Below are 13,999 nucleotides of genomic sequence, written 5' to 3'. Positions count from 1 at the left end.
CTGCCGACGGGTGGCCAGATGGCGACTGGACTTGGAGCTGAGCTAGCTGCGCCCTCCACAACTAAGACTGAAGGACAACANCTCCACAACTAAGACTGAAGGACAACAACTTGGCTGTTCCCCTTCCCCAATTCCCCAATAAAATATTAAAAAAAAAAAAAAACTTTACTAATAATGCAGCCAAGGCACGTGACGGCGGGGCCCCACCTCCAGGGCCTAATCAACGTGGTTTCATAAGCTGCTGAACACAAAGACGTCTGGAAGGAAACTAAGTTTAGATTTTAATTTATTGACTGGAGCCTATCCAAAAAGTAGCATGATGCTCTATTTACCTCAGATAAAAATCATAATATCAAGAATATGTACATAACCATCCATTCAAACAAAACATTTTCAACTTCTTTTATTGCCAAAAAGCAAGGAATTCTCAAAATAAAACTGACAGTGTAGTTTTAAACTACAACAGTATGATTTTCACCTAGGTAAAAATTGGAAGTCAAGTCCCTTGTGGTTTCACGCCACCCCGCCGTTGTCATGTTCTGACTACAGACACAGTGATGTCTGAAAGGCAAGACTGGCCCCAGGCCCACGGAGTCGAGCCCCAGCAGGAGGCGGCGCTGGCGGCGCCTGGCCTGCCCAGCACAGGCGCTGCGCCCTCTGCCCTCACGCGTGTTACCTTGGCACCAGACTTCTGCCCGCTTGTCTTCTTCTTACCTTGTCCTGTATACCTTGGTATCTGAGCATGAGAATAAAATGACATTTTACCACAAAGTAAAAATATTTAAAAATAAACGAATTCATAACCAAACTAAAAAAGATTCCTATTAGAAAATTTCTTAAACGTGGAAAAATCGAATTCATAAGTTCCTTTTTTAAATCCACTTTCTTGGTCTTTCCCAACTCTCTTCCTCAAGTGGTTCAGCTCCTGTCTACTTCCTGTCCAGCAGGCGCCGGGCCTTCCTCGGCCGCCCCGACTAGCACCATGGAGATCACTTCAGCACGCTCCATGTAGCAGCAGTCGTCCCGAGCAGCTTCCTGTAACAGCCCCCGGCCTTCCCGACCTCCCTCAGGAGCACACAAAGCGGGTTCCACAGGGTCGGGCTGGACCCTGGGCTGGGCCACAACTCCCCAGAGTCCCCAGTGCTCTCCAGTCTGAGGCAGCACCCTAAGCTGAAGGCCCCACAACAGCCCCGAAGTATTCAAAGACATCTGAGTGAAAGAAGACAGCTGGCAAGACAAGGGTGAGGCAAGTACTGGAATCCCAAATCCAGACCCTTCAGGGGAACTGCATGCCAGCTGCCTCAAAACAGGCCTTGTCCTCAAACAGACCCACCCCGGCCCCAGCAGAGCTCCGGTGTCTCAGAAGCGGCCACTGCCACCACAAGCCTAGGACACTGACTGAGAACCATCAGGAGGGAGGAGTGTGGCAGCACCTGCAGGACAGGTCACTGTTCTCTAAACCAACCTGAAAAACCACCGCCAATTCCTGTGATTATTCAGAGCAATGTTTCCTCACTGGACTTAAAACTTGAGATTCTCAACATAATTCTTAAATCTTAAAAAAAACAACTTATCTAAAGAAAGTCCTCTTGTATGTAAAACAGACATTAATATTTTGTCTTGAAGACATAAAATAGGTGGAAGTTTAGTATTGCTAATTTGCTTTAAAACATAATAATTTGCTAAAAAGAGAACTTCCAAATAGCTCACGATAACAACTCTGGAATATGTGTTCATCATAACCCCTCTGAAGCCAGGTATTGTCACCAAAAGCAAAGCTTTCTTACAAAGGCTCTGGTACCTGGCAGTTCACTTAAAGGGACTTTAAATTTCCTCAGGATTACGTTTTCTGTTACCATGGTTACATCCTCCCACAGCATCAAGGGGACAAGCCTTTGTAGACGGACTTTCCCTACAGAACAGGAAAACCAGATCTCCAAGAAAAGGAACAACTATCAACAGCATGACGGTCTCTCTCCGTGGTTAGAAATAAAGCACCGATTCCTTCCACTTCTAACTTTAAAAGACAAAAATGAGCAACACCAGCAAAGAACCAGCAACAAACAGTAAGAACCACTCACATGTTCTGTGCCCAGGCATCAGAGAAAAAAGAAACCTACCTCTCCGAGATCACAGAATTTAAAGATACCACGTCCATCTACAAGGAACCACTGTGGGGTGTACTCCGGGCACCACTCCACTGCTGGGGGACGGAGACCAGAACGCCACTCACAGCCCACTCGGCTGCAAACCCACCCTCTGCTGAGATGCGCTGGCTCTATCAGCGCACGCTCTACTCCAGCGAGTCGCAGGGGACAGCGGCTTCCGACAATTCTCTTTCTATCCACTCCTGCTACGAGCACAAACACCCTTGACTTTAAATTCAAGTGTTCCACTCAACTTATTTCTTCATTATACCAAATCCCTGGAATGGGAGGGCCTTAACTTTAACAATTCACATAAATACCGGGGGTGCCAAAAAAATGTATGCAAGTGGACACTTTGGTCAGTGTTGCTCAAGCAGCAGTTCGCCATCATCAGAAGTGTCTGGATGCTGATGGGAACCACTTTGAGCACCTCTTGTAAATGCAGAAGTCAAACGTGACTTGTTTCCATCTTTTGTTATTGGTATATATTGAGTATTACAATTTTAATACGGTTTTCCTTTCTTAAAATGTGTACACTTTTTTTTGGCACCCTCTGTATAACCAGAGCACATTGCTTTCCTTATAAATCCTCAGAATGGCTCATTAATATAAAAAAATCCATCATGATTTACAGTTCCAAACCTGATTACCCATCTACAATTCTCAACACAACAATTTTATATTCTGAAACCTAATAGTCTCAAGCTAGGATTTTTGTAAATGAAAACAAAGTAAACCTCCTTGTTTAATGAAGGAAAAAAATGCTCAAAGTACCAAATGAGTCTAACTACTGTACAATTTTGTTACTTAATAGCATATTCCTTTCTATGACACAAATTTCAAATACTACCAAAACAATTTTTTAAAATGCATACTTCATCAAAGGGGAAAAAGCACTTTCAAGAAACTACACAGCACTTGTGTTACCAAACCACAGGCCTCGTAAGACTAGAGGCAGGAACCCAGAACCCCGCGGCTCTCGGCAGACTCGCCTGGGGAAGCCGACTCACCTTACTGGGACCTGTGTGTGTACTTGTTTTTCCTTCTGGTGACTTCGGTGGAGAGTGTACATCAGACAGATCTAGTGCACCCTAAAATAGCCACAGTTTAAAATTAAAACATATTTAAAAATAAACACAAGTACACTAATTACATCTCAACAGAATTTTAGCCTTTAAAACCACTATATGTGTTGGTATGTTTAATTCTTCCTCATTAGTGTAAATATACTTCTTAGATTTTCTCCTAAGTTTAATTTAAAAAACACAACAGAATAAAATGCACTTAGATGCCAATTTCCTAAGTATGTCACTCAGTCAGTCCGCATGTAAATATGCCCCATCTTCCTTTCCAGCAGGGAGCTCCATCCCGGCGTCCTGCGATTCTCAAGCAGCTACACTTCCTCCCTACTTCGTCTTCTCAAGACGAAACATCCAACTGCAACCCTCTCATGCAACGTGCTCTCTTCAACTGGCAGTACTCGCCTTCCAAGCCTTCACACCCATCACTTTCTTTTCGTTTCTTAGCACTGGTTCCGGTCCGCTGCCCCGCGCCCACTTCACAGAGCTAACTGGACACTAAAGAATACTCTAGGAAGGGCCGGCCGAGTGGCGCGATGGTTAAGAACTCGCTTGGGATGCCAGAGGGCCCCGGTTCGGATCCCACATATGAGGGCCAGTGACACTGCCCTCCGCAGCTGAGATGCTGAAAAACAGCTCAACCTGGAGCTGGGCTGCCGTGAGTCTCCGGCGACGGCGTGGGCTGCAGCCCCTGTGGCAGTGGATTGCCATGGGCTACCGTGTGTGGCCAGCAGCCAGCGTGAGCGGCCAGCAGCCGCAGTGAGCGGCCGTCCAGAAGCCGGCGACTGATCTGCCTCGCCTGGGAAGAGCGCAATGATGGTGCCAACTTGGGCCAGTGAAGCAACATCCTCCACAACTAGATTGAAGAACAAAACGACAGCAACTTGTCTGTTCCCCTTCCCCCAACTCCCCAGCACTGTTCCCATCCCCCCAATTCCCCAATAAAAAATTAAAAAAAAAAAAAAAGAATACTCTAGGAAGTGGACAGGCAACTCCTGGGGCTGAAACCAAGGAGTCTGCAGAACAGAGACGTGCAGAGGAAGACGAGAGCTGGGGAATCTTCTGTCTTGTACAACTTTCACTTTGTCAGAAATACAGAGAATCAAGTCCTGTTTTTCACACGGGACTCCAACGGCTGGTGGGTGAACCAGGTGGGTATGTCACGTGAGGAGCATGCAATTCTGGTCTTGAGCTAGGGGTGACGACTGAGCTGGCCTTGGGAGTCATCGGAGAGTAATGTAAAACCAGAAACAGGAATGAGGACGGCCAGAATCTATGCGATCCCCACACGCCAAGCACCGTTCCCAGAGCTTCCCCTACACGCAGCCCTTCAGTCCTCACTACAACCCCAGGACGCTGATACCTCTATCATCTCCCTTTCACAGGTGAGGAACCTAAGGGGCATGGAGCTGAAGTGACTTAAGACGGCCATGCACAGATCGTGGCAGAGCTGGGAGGTGAACCTAAGCAGTCTGGCCCCCAAGTCCATGCTGTTACTGGGAGGCTGAGGAAGGGAGAGCTCACAGGGAGAAAACGTGGGCAACCATGAGGTGAACCCAAGAGCAACTAGGAAAGGAAAAAGGCTGGAAAAGAGAGACAGAGGTCAGGGCCACAGAAGCCAAGAGGTGTGGCCACCAGCTGCAGGCTGCTGGCTCGGGGGAGAGCAGGAACCAAAACTGTTCGGCGTTCTTTAAATTTATGGATCTTTTATTCACTCGTATCTAGCAGAGTGCCCATCACATAAGTGCACACAAAAAACTTGTCGAATAATTACAAACGAATGAAACGAAAACGTAAGAGCTGCGGTGACCGCCTATGCCTAGACAGGCTGACGGACGCACACTCCCAGGTGTGGCTCTGCTTCCCGGTCCCTCCCTCCCCGGCCTCCACGTCCTTCCTAGAACACCCTTCCCAGGCCTCACACCGACGCTGAGTTTAACAAACTTTCAACATGAAAACAACCACTGCCTCCTTTTAACTAAAACTTACTACACAGAATGCTGAGGACTAGTCATTTTTCTATGATACTTCCTCTACAGTCATAAACCTTTGTTTAAATGCCCATTTTCTTATGAAAGCATCTTATCTTCAATAGCTCTCAACTCTTCTAGTACACGGAACTTTCTTACATTTTAGCTTTTAATTAAAAGAATCTATTTATTATGCCTTAGATGCAATGAGTACGCAGTCAAGTTTACTGGCTTCCAAAGATCCTAACAGAAAATACACTCTGAGGCTCTCCAAATAGAGTGAATGGCAGCCCATAACTCCACATTCTTACCTATAAACTTGTGACACATTTAACCAGCTATCCAGCCCAGTTACAATGCTGTCTACGTCTGTGAGCAGTGTCTTTACATAAAGCTAATGTATATAATAGAAATCAGACCATTAATCTCATTAGCAGTATTTCTAAAAGGAAAGGATACGAGTAAGAAAGGTAATGGCTAATCAAAACAACAGAAATGTAAAAATGTTTAGACACTCAGCAAAATCAACAGCTTAAACAGTTTTAGGTCTAGTTAAAATTAGCTAACAGTAATGCAGTCCTTTCACGTTAAAGATGGTAACAAGGAAACTGACGCCATTGAGTGTCATCACATTCCCTGCACCAGCTCTGTGTGTGTGGAAGCCTCACAAGGCCCCCAATGAGCTGTCCTGTCCCCGCCCCTTTCTCAGAAGAGGACCAGGGAGGGGAGCAGCGCCAGCCGGCGGAGGGGCTGGGGTCGGTCCCCCACAGCCAGGCCCACCACTCCTGAGTGTCGTGGATCCACAGCAGGGCCAGCAGCAGCCTGAGCGGCCAGCTCCCCGATTCTCACTAAAATGTACATCTGTACAATCTGAATGTTTCACTTTGTTTTTAAGAACAGCCTTTTTTTATTTAAACCTTGATTCATTATGTATGCACTAATCTGCTCGGCTACACTAGGTAGCCAATGATTAAAGAGATAACAAAGGATAGGATTGTACTTACTTCCCCATTGGTTGGCCCTTTCTCTTTCTGTTGACAGCGTCTGATCACTTCTAATAATAAGGGTCCACCCACAGTCCCTTCTGCTTCAATAATACCTAAATCTCGGGCTAAATTCTCTCGACCTTCAAGACCTTGAAACTAGGGAAGAAATAAGATGTAAAAATAAGCTACAAGTGCACAAAAATACAGCTAAATTATTTTCAGAGTTTAAAGAAAAATAGTTCCAGAACTTAAAGACATCTCTAAACTCAGAGACCGTTTTCCTAATGAATGAAATGTCTATTTTTATAAATTATATATATATGGGGGGAGGGGGACTGAGTGAGAGTGGCCATGGAGCCACAAGGTCACCCCTACCTGAGGTGTACTCCCAAATACATATTCACTGAATGAAACAGTGGACTCAAACCCCACACTCTTTAATGGTATTTTTTCTTTTCACAGGAAGCAGGGTTGCTCATGTGTGTTAAAAACACATAAAATACAATGCCACTCATGAGCAAATTTCTACTTGAAACTCTGCAGATGGGAAATGCAAGAGTCAATTTTTTTAAATTGTATATTTCTTTTACCAAGTCTCTATGTTCAAAGTCTACATTAAAGGTGGAGTCTAACTCCTAACAAATTAACTGTAAAATAACACTCTTTTCACGTTCATAAAGTAGGGACAATGGGCCAGCTGACAGCTCAGGTGGCTTTCAGGAGAAACGGCTAACTACAAAGAATAATCTTTATGTAAGACACTGTAAGTTGTCCAATTTTGTTAACTTTCAGCTTATAGTAAACTCATTTGTATCAAAGCCTTCAAAGGTAGATGTAAATAAAAGTCATCATTCTTACTGTGCTAGTTTCAGGTTGAAAAACGGCCAAGGTGAAGTCAAGATTAAAAAACTGAAGAAATTCTGCAACCAGACTCGCCACCAGCCGGCCTGTGAAGAGCGAGAGTGAGTGAGGGAGACAGAGTGAGTGAGAGAGAGAGAGAGAGAGAGAGAGAGAGAGAGAGAGGTGGTGAGCAAGTCTGAGCCCTGGGGCGTCTTCACTAACGCTGTCCAACAGGACAAACTTGATTAATGGGAGAAAAGAGGCTTCTCAATATAAATGGATTCGTGCGTTCTGCTTCTTATAGAAAAATTCGTCTCATCCAACCATTTCCCATGACCAATAAAATTTATAGCAACTTAACAGTTGCCCAATAAAATGTGATTTTAAAGTAAGGACCTGTAAAAATCAGACTTCAAAAAATAATCTGAAATTCCTGATTTCTCCCAAATAGTCAAGATTGGAAAATTCAGAGACAGACAAAGTAAACAAGAAGAAGCCAAACATCTTACCATCTTTCGTATTTAAAAACTTTTCCAGGCTCTCATTGACTAAAGGAGTTTTGTTCTGTTAAAAAAATGAAAGACTGTAAGTGTCATGTGATCACCCTAAGAACAACTACAAAATGTGGATTCAAGTTTAATTTTTTGGCAAAGATGTAGGTAAAATATTGTCATTCATAAAATTATGGCTAACCCCATTTCACAAAATTGATTACTAAAAGAACTGTTTTGTGCCATTTAATGTCTCAAAGTTAATAAAATAAAGCCATACATAAATTGTGTTTATTTTTAATTTTTAAATGTTTTATAAATTGATTCAACTGCTTCAGAAGCTAGATCTTAAAATACTCACATGAAATGACCTCAAATTTACTCATAAAAACTGATTATTTCAACATATGAAGTTTGCTATTTTGTCATCTTAGATATATAGCATTCGTAGCATACTTATCATGACCAGTACTTTAATTATACATTTACAATCCCCAGTCCATCAGTAGTATGTGACGTGATTTATGTAGTACACAGGCCAACTTATTTTTGTCATTAGACAATTATTTGAGTAAGTAAAGAAAAAATGCTCTGAGCACAACAAAGCTACTTAAACAGACCACGTAAATTACAGACATAGCGGCAGTCTTACATGTGGCTGATATAAAATGATGCCAGCACTCTGGACAGCGGTCCGGAGGAGTTTTCAAAGTTAAAGATGGCCCTGCCATATGCTCTACCCCTAGGTATTTTCTCAAGAGCAAAGAAACAGACCCAAGCAACAAACACGTACATGAATGTTCACAGAAGCCGTATTTACAAGAGTTGAAAACTGGAAACAACACAAATGTCCATCAACAATTTGTGAATGACTAAACACTACATAGAAATCAAATGGAATGAACTACTCATACAAATGACAACATGAGTGAATCTCAAATGCATTATGCTGAATGAATGCAGCCAAACCAAAAAGAAAAAGTACGTACTGTAAGAGTCCATTTGCATAGCTGTTAGGAACACTTGGGGTGCCAGAGTTGGGGTGGGGAGTGAGGTATTACGAAGGGGCTGGAAGAAACTCGAGGGTCATGGATACGTTCACTACCTCGACTGTTCCCTGGTTGCATAAATAAGTTGTAATGTATCAAATTATACATTTTAAGTATGTTGAGTTTACTGTAGGTCAACTGTACCTCAATAAAGTTTTAAGAAAATCCAAAAAGGATGAGGGGCAGGGCCGGCCGAGTGGCTCAGTTGGTTAAGAGCTCGCTCAAGGGTTTGAGCTCTGAGCAACAGCGGTTCGAGTCCAGCCCGAGCTGAGCAGCCGCTGAGCTGCCAACAGGTAGCAGGATGGCTCAGCTAAAAACAAAACAAAACAAAAAGGATGAGGGGGAAGTTCACAAAAAGGTCTTCAGCAGGCTGGTCTAGGAAATTTGAAGACATTGGGTCAACCGGAATATTTGAAGAAAATGGAGGGGCAACATGAACTGTGTATTATGAATAGCCATCCTAGGAGCAATGTGGAGCGCAGACGTCAGGACCACCAGCGAAGGAGAGCAGGAAGGGGTGAAGTGATTTGGAAAGATAAGCACAGGCCAGGGGGGTCAGCAGGGAACCTCAGCCAGCCGAGGTACAGAGCTGACAGACAGAGCCCAGCAACGGCCGGGACACGTGGAAAGAAGGGCGAGGGCTCTCGGACTTCCCGCTTGGATAAGTGACGGTCCCCGCGGGCAAACAGTACAACATGCAGTCTGCAGCTCAGGAAGGCAATATGGACGAGATACAGGGTTGAGTTACTGGTATGGTCAAGGTCATCCAGGCAGAGAACCCACAACGGGACTACGGGATGCTGCACCAAGGATTCAAGTGCAGTGTGTAGGAAAAGGTCATGCTGCAGAAACCAAGGGATGGACAAAGAAAAAGGAAAAAGAAACAAGAGAAAAAAGACCCAAAATTCAAAGATTTTCAGGAAGGAAGGAGGAATTAAGAATGTCAAACGTGGGGCTGCCGGATGGCTCAGTTGGTTAGAGCGCATGCTCTTAGCAACAAGGTTGCCGGTTCGATTCCCACACAGGATGGCGGGCTGTGCCCCCTGCAACTAGATTGAAGGACAATGACTTGACTTGGAGCTGATGGGTCCTGGAAATAACACACTGTTACCCAATAAAAATTAAAAAATTAAAAATTAAAATAAAATAAAATAAAATGTCAAATGCCACAAAGAGCCACTAAGACAAGTAAGAACTAAGATACACTTACTGACTTAGGATGCTTCTTGACGGCAGCAAAAGAAAGTACTGAGGTGTAGCAGTGATGGACTTAGGATGTTAACGGATTAAAGGGTGTCTGTAACATAAATAGTATAAGACATACACGTTTTTCCAAAGCTTGACAGAGGGAAAAAGGGGGTATTAAAAGCAGAACATGAGACAAGGGCAACAGCTTTCTCCTTGAGATATAAACTTGTTCCCACGCTCAGGAGAAGAGCTACAAAGAGGGCGGGGCCGAGAGTCCCACCAAGGCAAACCCAGACCCAGAGCAAGTGATGCTTCTTGGCGAGGCTCTGTCCTCCACACTAAAGCAGAAAGGAAAGACGTGCAGGGTGCAGACGCAGGCAGGGTCGCGGGAGGACACACAGTGCCGACCTGATGGGACAGACAAGACCGGCTGTGCAGATGAAGCCGTGGGCGGGGTGGGCGGCCACGGTGAGACTGACATGGGAGACCGCAGAGCTCTGGGCCTGTCAGGGCCTCGCTCAGCGTGTGCCCACCGTTCAGTGACTCCAGCACCCCACAGGCTTGGGTGACAAACGGGAGGGGAGTTAGTTTGCTGAATTAAATGACCAATAAGAGTTTCTTTCCAGACCAAGAATAACTGAAAGGCAAGGTAGCCAGGGTTCTGGGGATCTGGACAGTCGGGTCCAGGCCAGTCAGGGCCAAAGGCAGCGAAGGGCAGACCGACGCCTAGACGAATACCCAAGGGCCAAGAACCGAAGAGCTTCACCAAGTGAGAGAGGGGCAGGCATCCAGGTCTGAAGAAGTGACAGGAAAGGAGGCGGACGGTCACAGAGGAAGCTGAAGACCTTGACGACGGAGTGACTGTGTGGACAGCAAGTTCCAGAATCTTTACTCAGGGTGGTGGTGAGACTTGGACCAGAGAGAAAAAAAACTAAACACACCTAAACGCAGAGGCGGTTGGACCTGTGACGGTAAGGAGGATTACATGTTTAAGTTAACGGGGGGGGGGGGGGGTCTGACAGTTTGGGGGTGACTTGCATCCTGTATTCCCCCCACCTGGTGGGATGCACAACGCGTATTAAAGGTTCTGAGGGATCCTGCAGGAAACTCTTTGACAACAGAACCATTTCTTCAAATAGCTCCTGTGACCTTGTGTTTCAGGTGTCCCCAGCGGGAGGGGGTCTACGACACCTAAGATTCAGTATTGGCCTCAGAGGTACTGTGGCGCCTTAACTTTCCTCAGATTGTTCCAAAATTCTGAAATATACACAAAAAGATGAATGCCGACTCTACTGTAAAGAAACGTAATCCTTCACATGCAACACGGCCCCTGCCGTCACATTTCACAGTGGTTTTTTAAGTAGTTAGAAATTCAACGTAAATGAACACGGTCATATTAACATTTGTAGGTTTCATACCTCTACTTTTTCTTGTTCTTCTAGTGCCAAGAACACAGCTGCTCGGAGTTCAGCCTTTAAGAAAAAGGGGGGGAGGGAGGTGATGGAACAAAAACGGCTTCAAGACAATCGTCAAGACAAGAAACACGCAGGACGTTAAGTGCCAGCGGCACCATCCACACCACCCGCAAAAGCGCACACGGGCCAGACGAGAACGCTGCGCGGGCAGGTGCAGGGGCCAGAGACGCACCGAGGCGCGGGCGCAGCCACGCAAGCCCTGCGGGGCCCCGTGGCGTCCCCCCTCAGCGCCCATCCCCCGGCTTGGCCCAGCTGCCGCGCCTGCTGGCCCCGACACGGTCTGAGAGGGACACTCCGAGAACGCCCCACCAGGCCGGCAGCCCGCTGGTTGCAGCCGACTCGAGGGGAGGCCCCCACCCCGGGACTCGCCGAGCGGCGGGCGACTCCACCGCCCGGGGGCCGGGGGTCGGGCTCCTCTCCCGCACGCGCCGCGCGGCCCGGGGTCTCCCCGGGGTGACCCTCTACCCCCGAGGTCGCCCGCGCCCGGACTCCGCCCGGGAGGCCAGCCCGACGCGCCCCGCGTCCCTTTGTGACGCCAGCGGTCCGCACAGGCTCTACGGCGCGCAGGTGCGGCCGGCCTCCCACCCCACCTTGATGCGGTTCAGGACCCCGCTGTTCTCCAGCGTCTGCACCAGCAGGTCCCGCAGCTCCGTGTCCTCCTCCGCCACCACCGCAGCCGCCGTCGCCGCCATCTTGCTTCTCCAAGACAACCGCCCAAGCCGCGCGAACGGCCAACGGCCGCGGCAGATGTCTCGCGGCGCGCGGCGACGCGGGCGAGACCACGCCCCGGCGCCGGTGCGCAGACCCCCACGCCGGGGGCGGGGCCTCGGGGCGCAGGCGGACGCCGGGGGCGGGGCCTCAGGTCGCGGGGGCGGGGCCTCAGAGTCTCCGGAGTCGGGAGCTTTGACGGCGTTTTACAGGGGGCGGGGCCGTGGTCTGGCTCAGGTGGGGCGGGGCCGGGGCTTCGGGCGGGGCTCGGCCCTGGGTCCTTGGACTGGGGCAGGCGGGACCCCGGAACTTGGAGTGCGGTGGGGGTGCTGCGGGCGGCGCCTCCTGCTGCGTCGTTATCAACATTATAGTACGTTTTATACAAGTAAGTTGACAGCACAGCCTTTATCGTTTCCTTCCGTGCCTTGTCCCGTTTCCCCACCACCCGCCCCGGTGTCTCTTGGGCTCCCCTCCCGAATAAACTGCTGACACTCAAGCCTTGTCTCTGGGTCCGCTTCCGGGGTTCTCAAGCCCAGACCGTTACCCCAGACGTAGTCACGTAAAGCCGGTCAGGAGCGAGTCCTGGAATCGGATCGCCGAGCCGCCAGGCGGCAGCAAGCGCCCTCCCCGCCGCTGGTGTCAGTGGGGCGGCGGGACCCCGCCATGGCGCAGAGGCCTCGCTGTCGTGACAGGAGGGCGGGGACACGCGGGAGGCGCGCTGACTGCTGCGGGGTCTCCAGCATTTGGCGACAGGGGCGATAGTAATTTTAAAGATCGTGGAGCCAGTTTTGCTAATGATACCCAGGTGCTGCAGGAAGACTGCCGGGTTCGGGTCAGCCCGCCGTCAGCCCAGGGCATGGGCACGGTGTGAGAGCCGCCCTGCGAGCCGGGCCTCCCGTGGCATCGCATGGGCAGCTTGAAACCCACGACGGCGTGAAACGCCGGGCAGACGGACAAGCGCTCTAAGTCGTGGCTTTTTTTTTCCAAGAGAGCCATTTGTTAAGCATTTACTAGCACGCCACTGCCCTCGGGAGGTTCCGAAATCGGAGCATTTATACCGTTTAGGTCTCAAAACCTCTGGGCCTTTCTAAGCCTCCGTCCCCTCGGCTGTGAAGTGTCAACCTACCTCTCAGGGTCTTTGTAATACAAAACAAGTTTGTTGGAAATCACCAGTAGTGCCTGAGAACAGAAAAGGATTCTTTAAGAAGTTGGATACCTGAAACGAAAGAAAAGAAAGAAAGAAAGGGAGGGAGGAAGGAAGGAAGGAAGGAAGGAAGGAAGGAAGGAAAAGGTTGGGTTTTGAGATTGGCGGTAAAGCGGAGAGCGATGAGATGGGAATGACGTGAGAGGGGAAGGTCATTACACACGTAAAGGCTGACAGAAGGGAGAGACAAGGACTGGGCAGTGTGGCCCATGATGGCGAACATGGATCTGATCCGTGAGAATTAGCACACACGAGCGAAAAGGGGCACCAGTGGATCCAGAAAAAATGGGAGGAGACCCATGGAAAATGTGGGCTTCCGGTGGGGGAGCCACGTGTTGTAGGCATCGGAAAACGGGGGGGGGGGGGAGTGCAGTCGGTATCAGCGACAGACCCAGTCAAGCAGCTGGCCCCAAGCAGATAATGATGGGGTATTTGGGGAAGGCAGAGTTTGAGGTGTCAGCTGCACCTCTAGCTTTGCAAATCCAGAGGGGCATTTGAGATCTATTTATTTGGCATGTTGAATTAAACTCAGCTGTATACCAGAAGCGATGTGTGACATGAAGCGTTGTCATGATGATGGAGGATTTACGGCACACTTCAAAACACACCTTCTCTCCACCGTAGCTCACACCCGGCTGACTGCGCCAAACAAGTTGAAACCTGTCCCACACTGTTACTAAGGTTCCAGTCACCGCTTCCTGTATTGAAGATCCCTGCCTTTCTGTTGGATGGCACTTGGCAGCAGCAGTCACCGTATTTTGTGATCACAACGGGAAAAGCTCCGTGGCACATATTGCTTCTGATACAGCAATTTCTGACAAATAAAAACATTATGGGCTGGCCGAGTGGTTCAGTTGGTTTA

The 13,999-nt window shown here is 48.2% G+C and overlaps 1 protein-coding gene and 1 long non-coding RNA gene across 4 annotated transcripts in view; both read right to left on the bottom strand.

Moving 5' to 3' along the window:
- The window catches only part of CEP43 (centrosomal protein 43), a 30,721-nt gene extending 18,699 nt beyond the window's left edge, over positions 1–12,022 (bottom strand). Inside the window, exons 1-7 of one of the 3 annotated variants that reach the window (XM_019659505.1) lie at positions 11,816–12,022; positions 11,169–11,222; positions 7,532–7,586; positions 7,041–7,129; positions 6,201–6,338; positions 3,158–3,238; positions 677–736 (exon numbers count right to left, since the gene is read on the bottom strand). In XM_019659505.1, the coding sequence (XP_019515050.1) occupies positions 677–736; positions 3,158–3,238; positions 6,201–6,338; positions 7,041–7,129; positions 7,532–7,586; positions 11,169–11,222; positions 11,816–11,917 (579 nt within the window). In that variant the 5' untranslated portion in view covers positions 11,918–12,022. The remainder of the gene's footprint in view (positions 1–676; positions 737–3,157; positions 3,239–6,200; positions 6,339–7,040; positions 7,130–7,531; positions 7,587–11,168; positions 11,223–11,815) is intronic. The other 2 variants (XM_019659504.1, XM_019659506.1) reach the window with 2 other exon arrangements.
- LOC109391702 (uncharacterized) lies at positions 8,836–10,608 on the bottom strand. The gene is made up of 3 exons (XR_002125901.1): positions 10,159–10,608; positions 9,773–9,859; positions 8,836–8,872 (listed from the first exon to the last, which is right to left on the bottom strand). It is a non-coding gene; the product is annotated as an uncharacterized LOC109391702 (long non-coding RNA).
- Positions 12,023–13,999: the final 1,977 nt, after the last annotated feature.

This window comes from Hipposideros armiger, unplaced genomic scaffold (genome assembly GCF_001890085.2).
Source record: "Hipposideros armiger isolate ML-2016 unplaced genomic scaffold, ASM189008v1 scaffold_299, whole genome shotgun sequence".
Taxonomy (NCBI): Eukaryota; Metazoa; Chordata; class Mammalia; order Chiroptera; family Hipposideridae; genus Hipposideros; species Hipposideros armiger.
The sequence above is the reverse complement of the archived record's forward strand: the minus strand, read 5'-3'. Positions and strand labels throughout refer to the sequence as shown.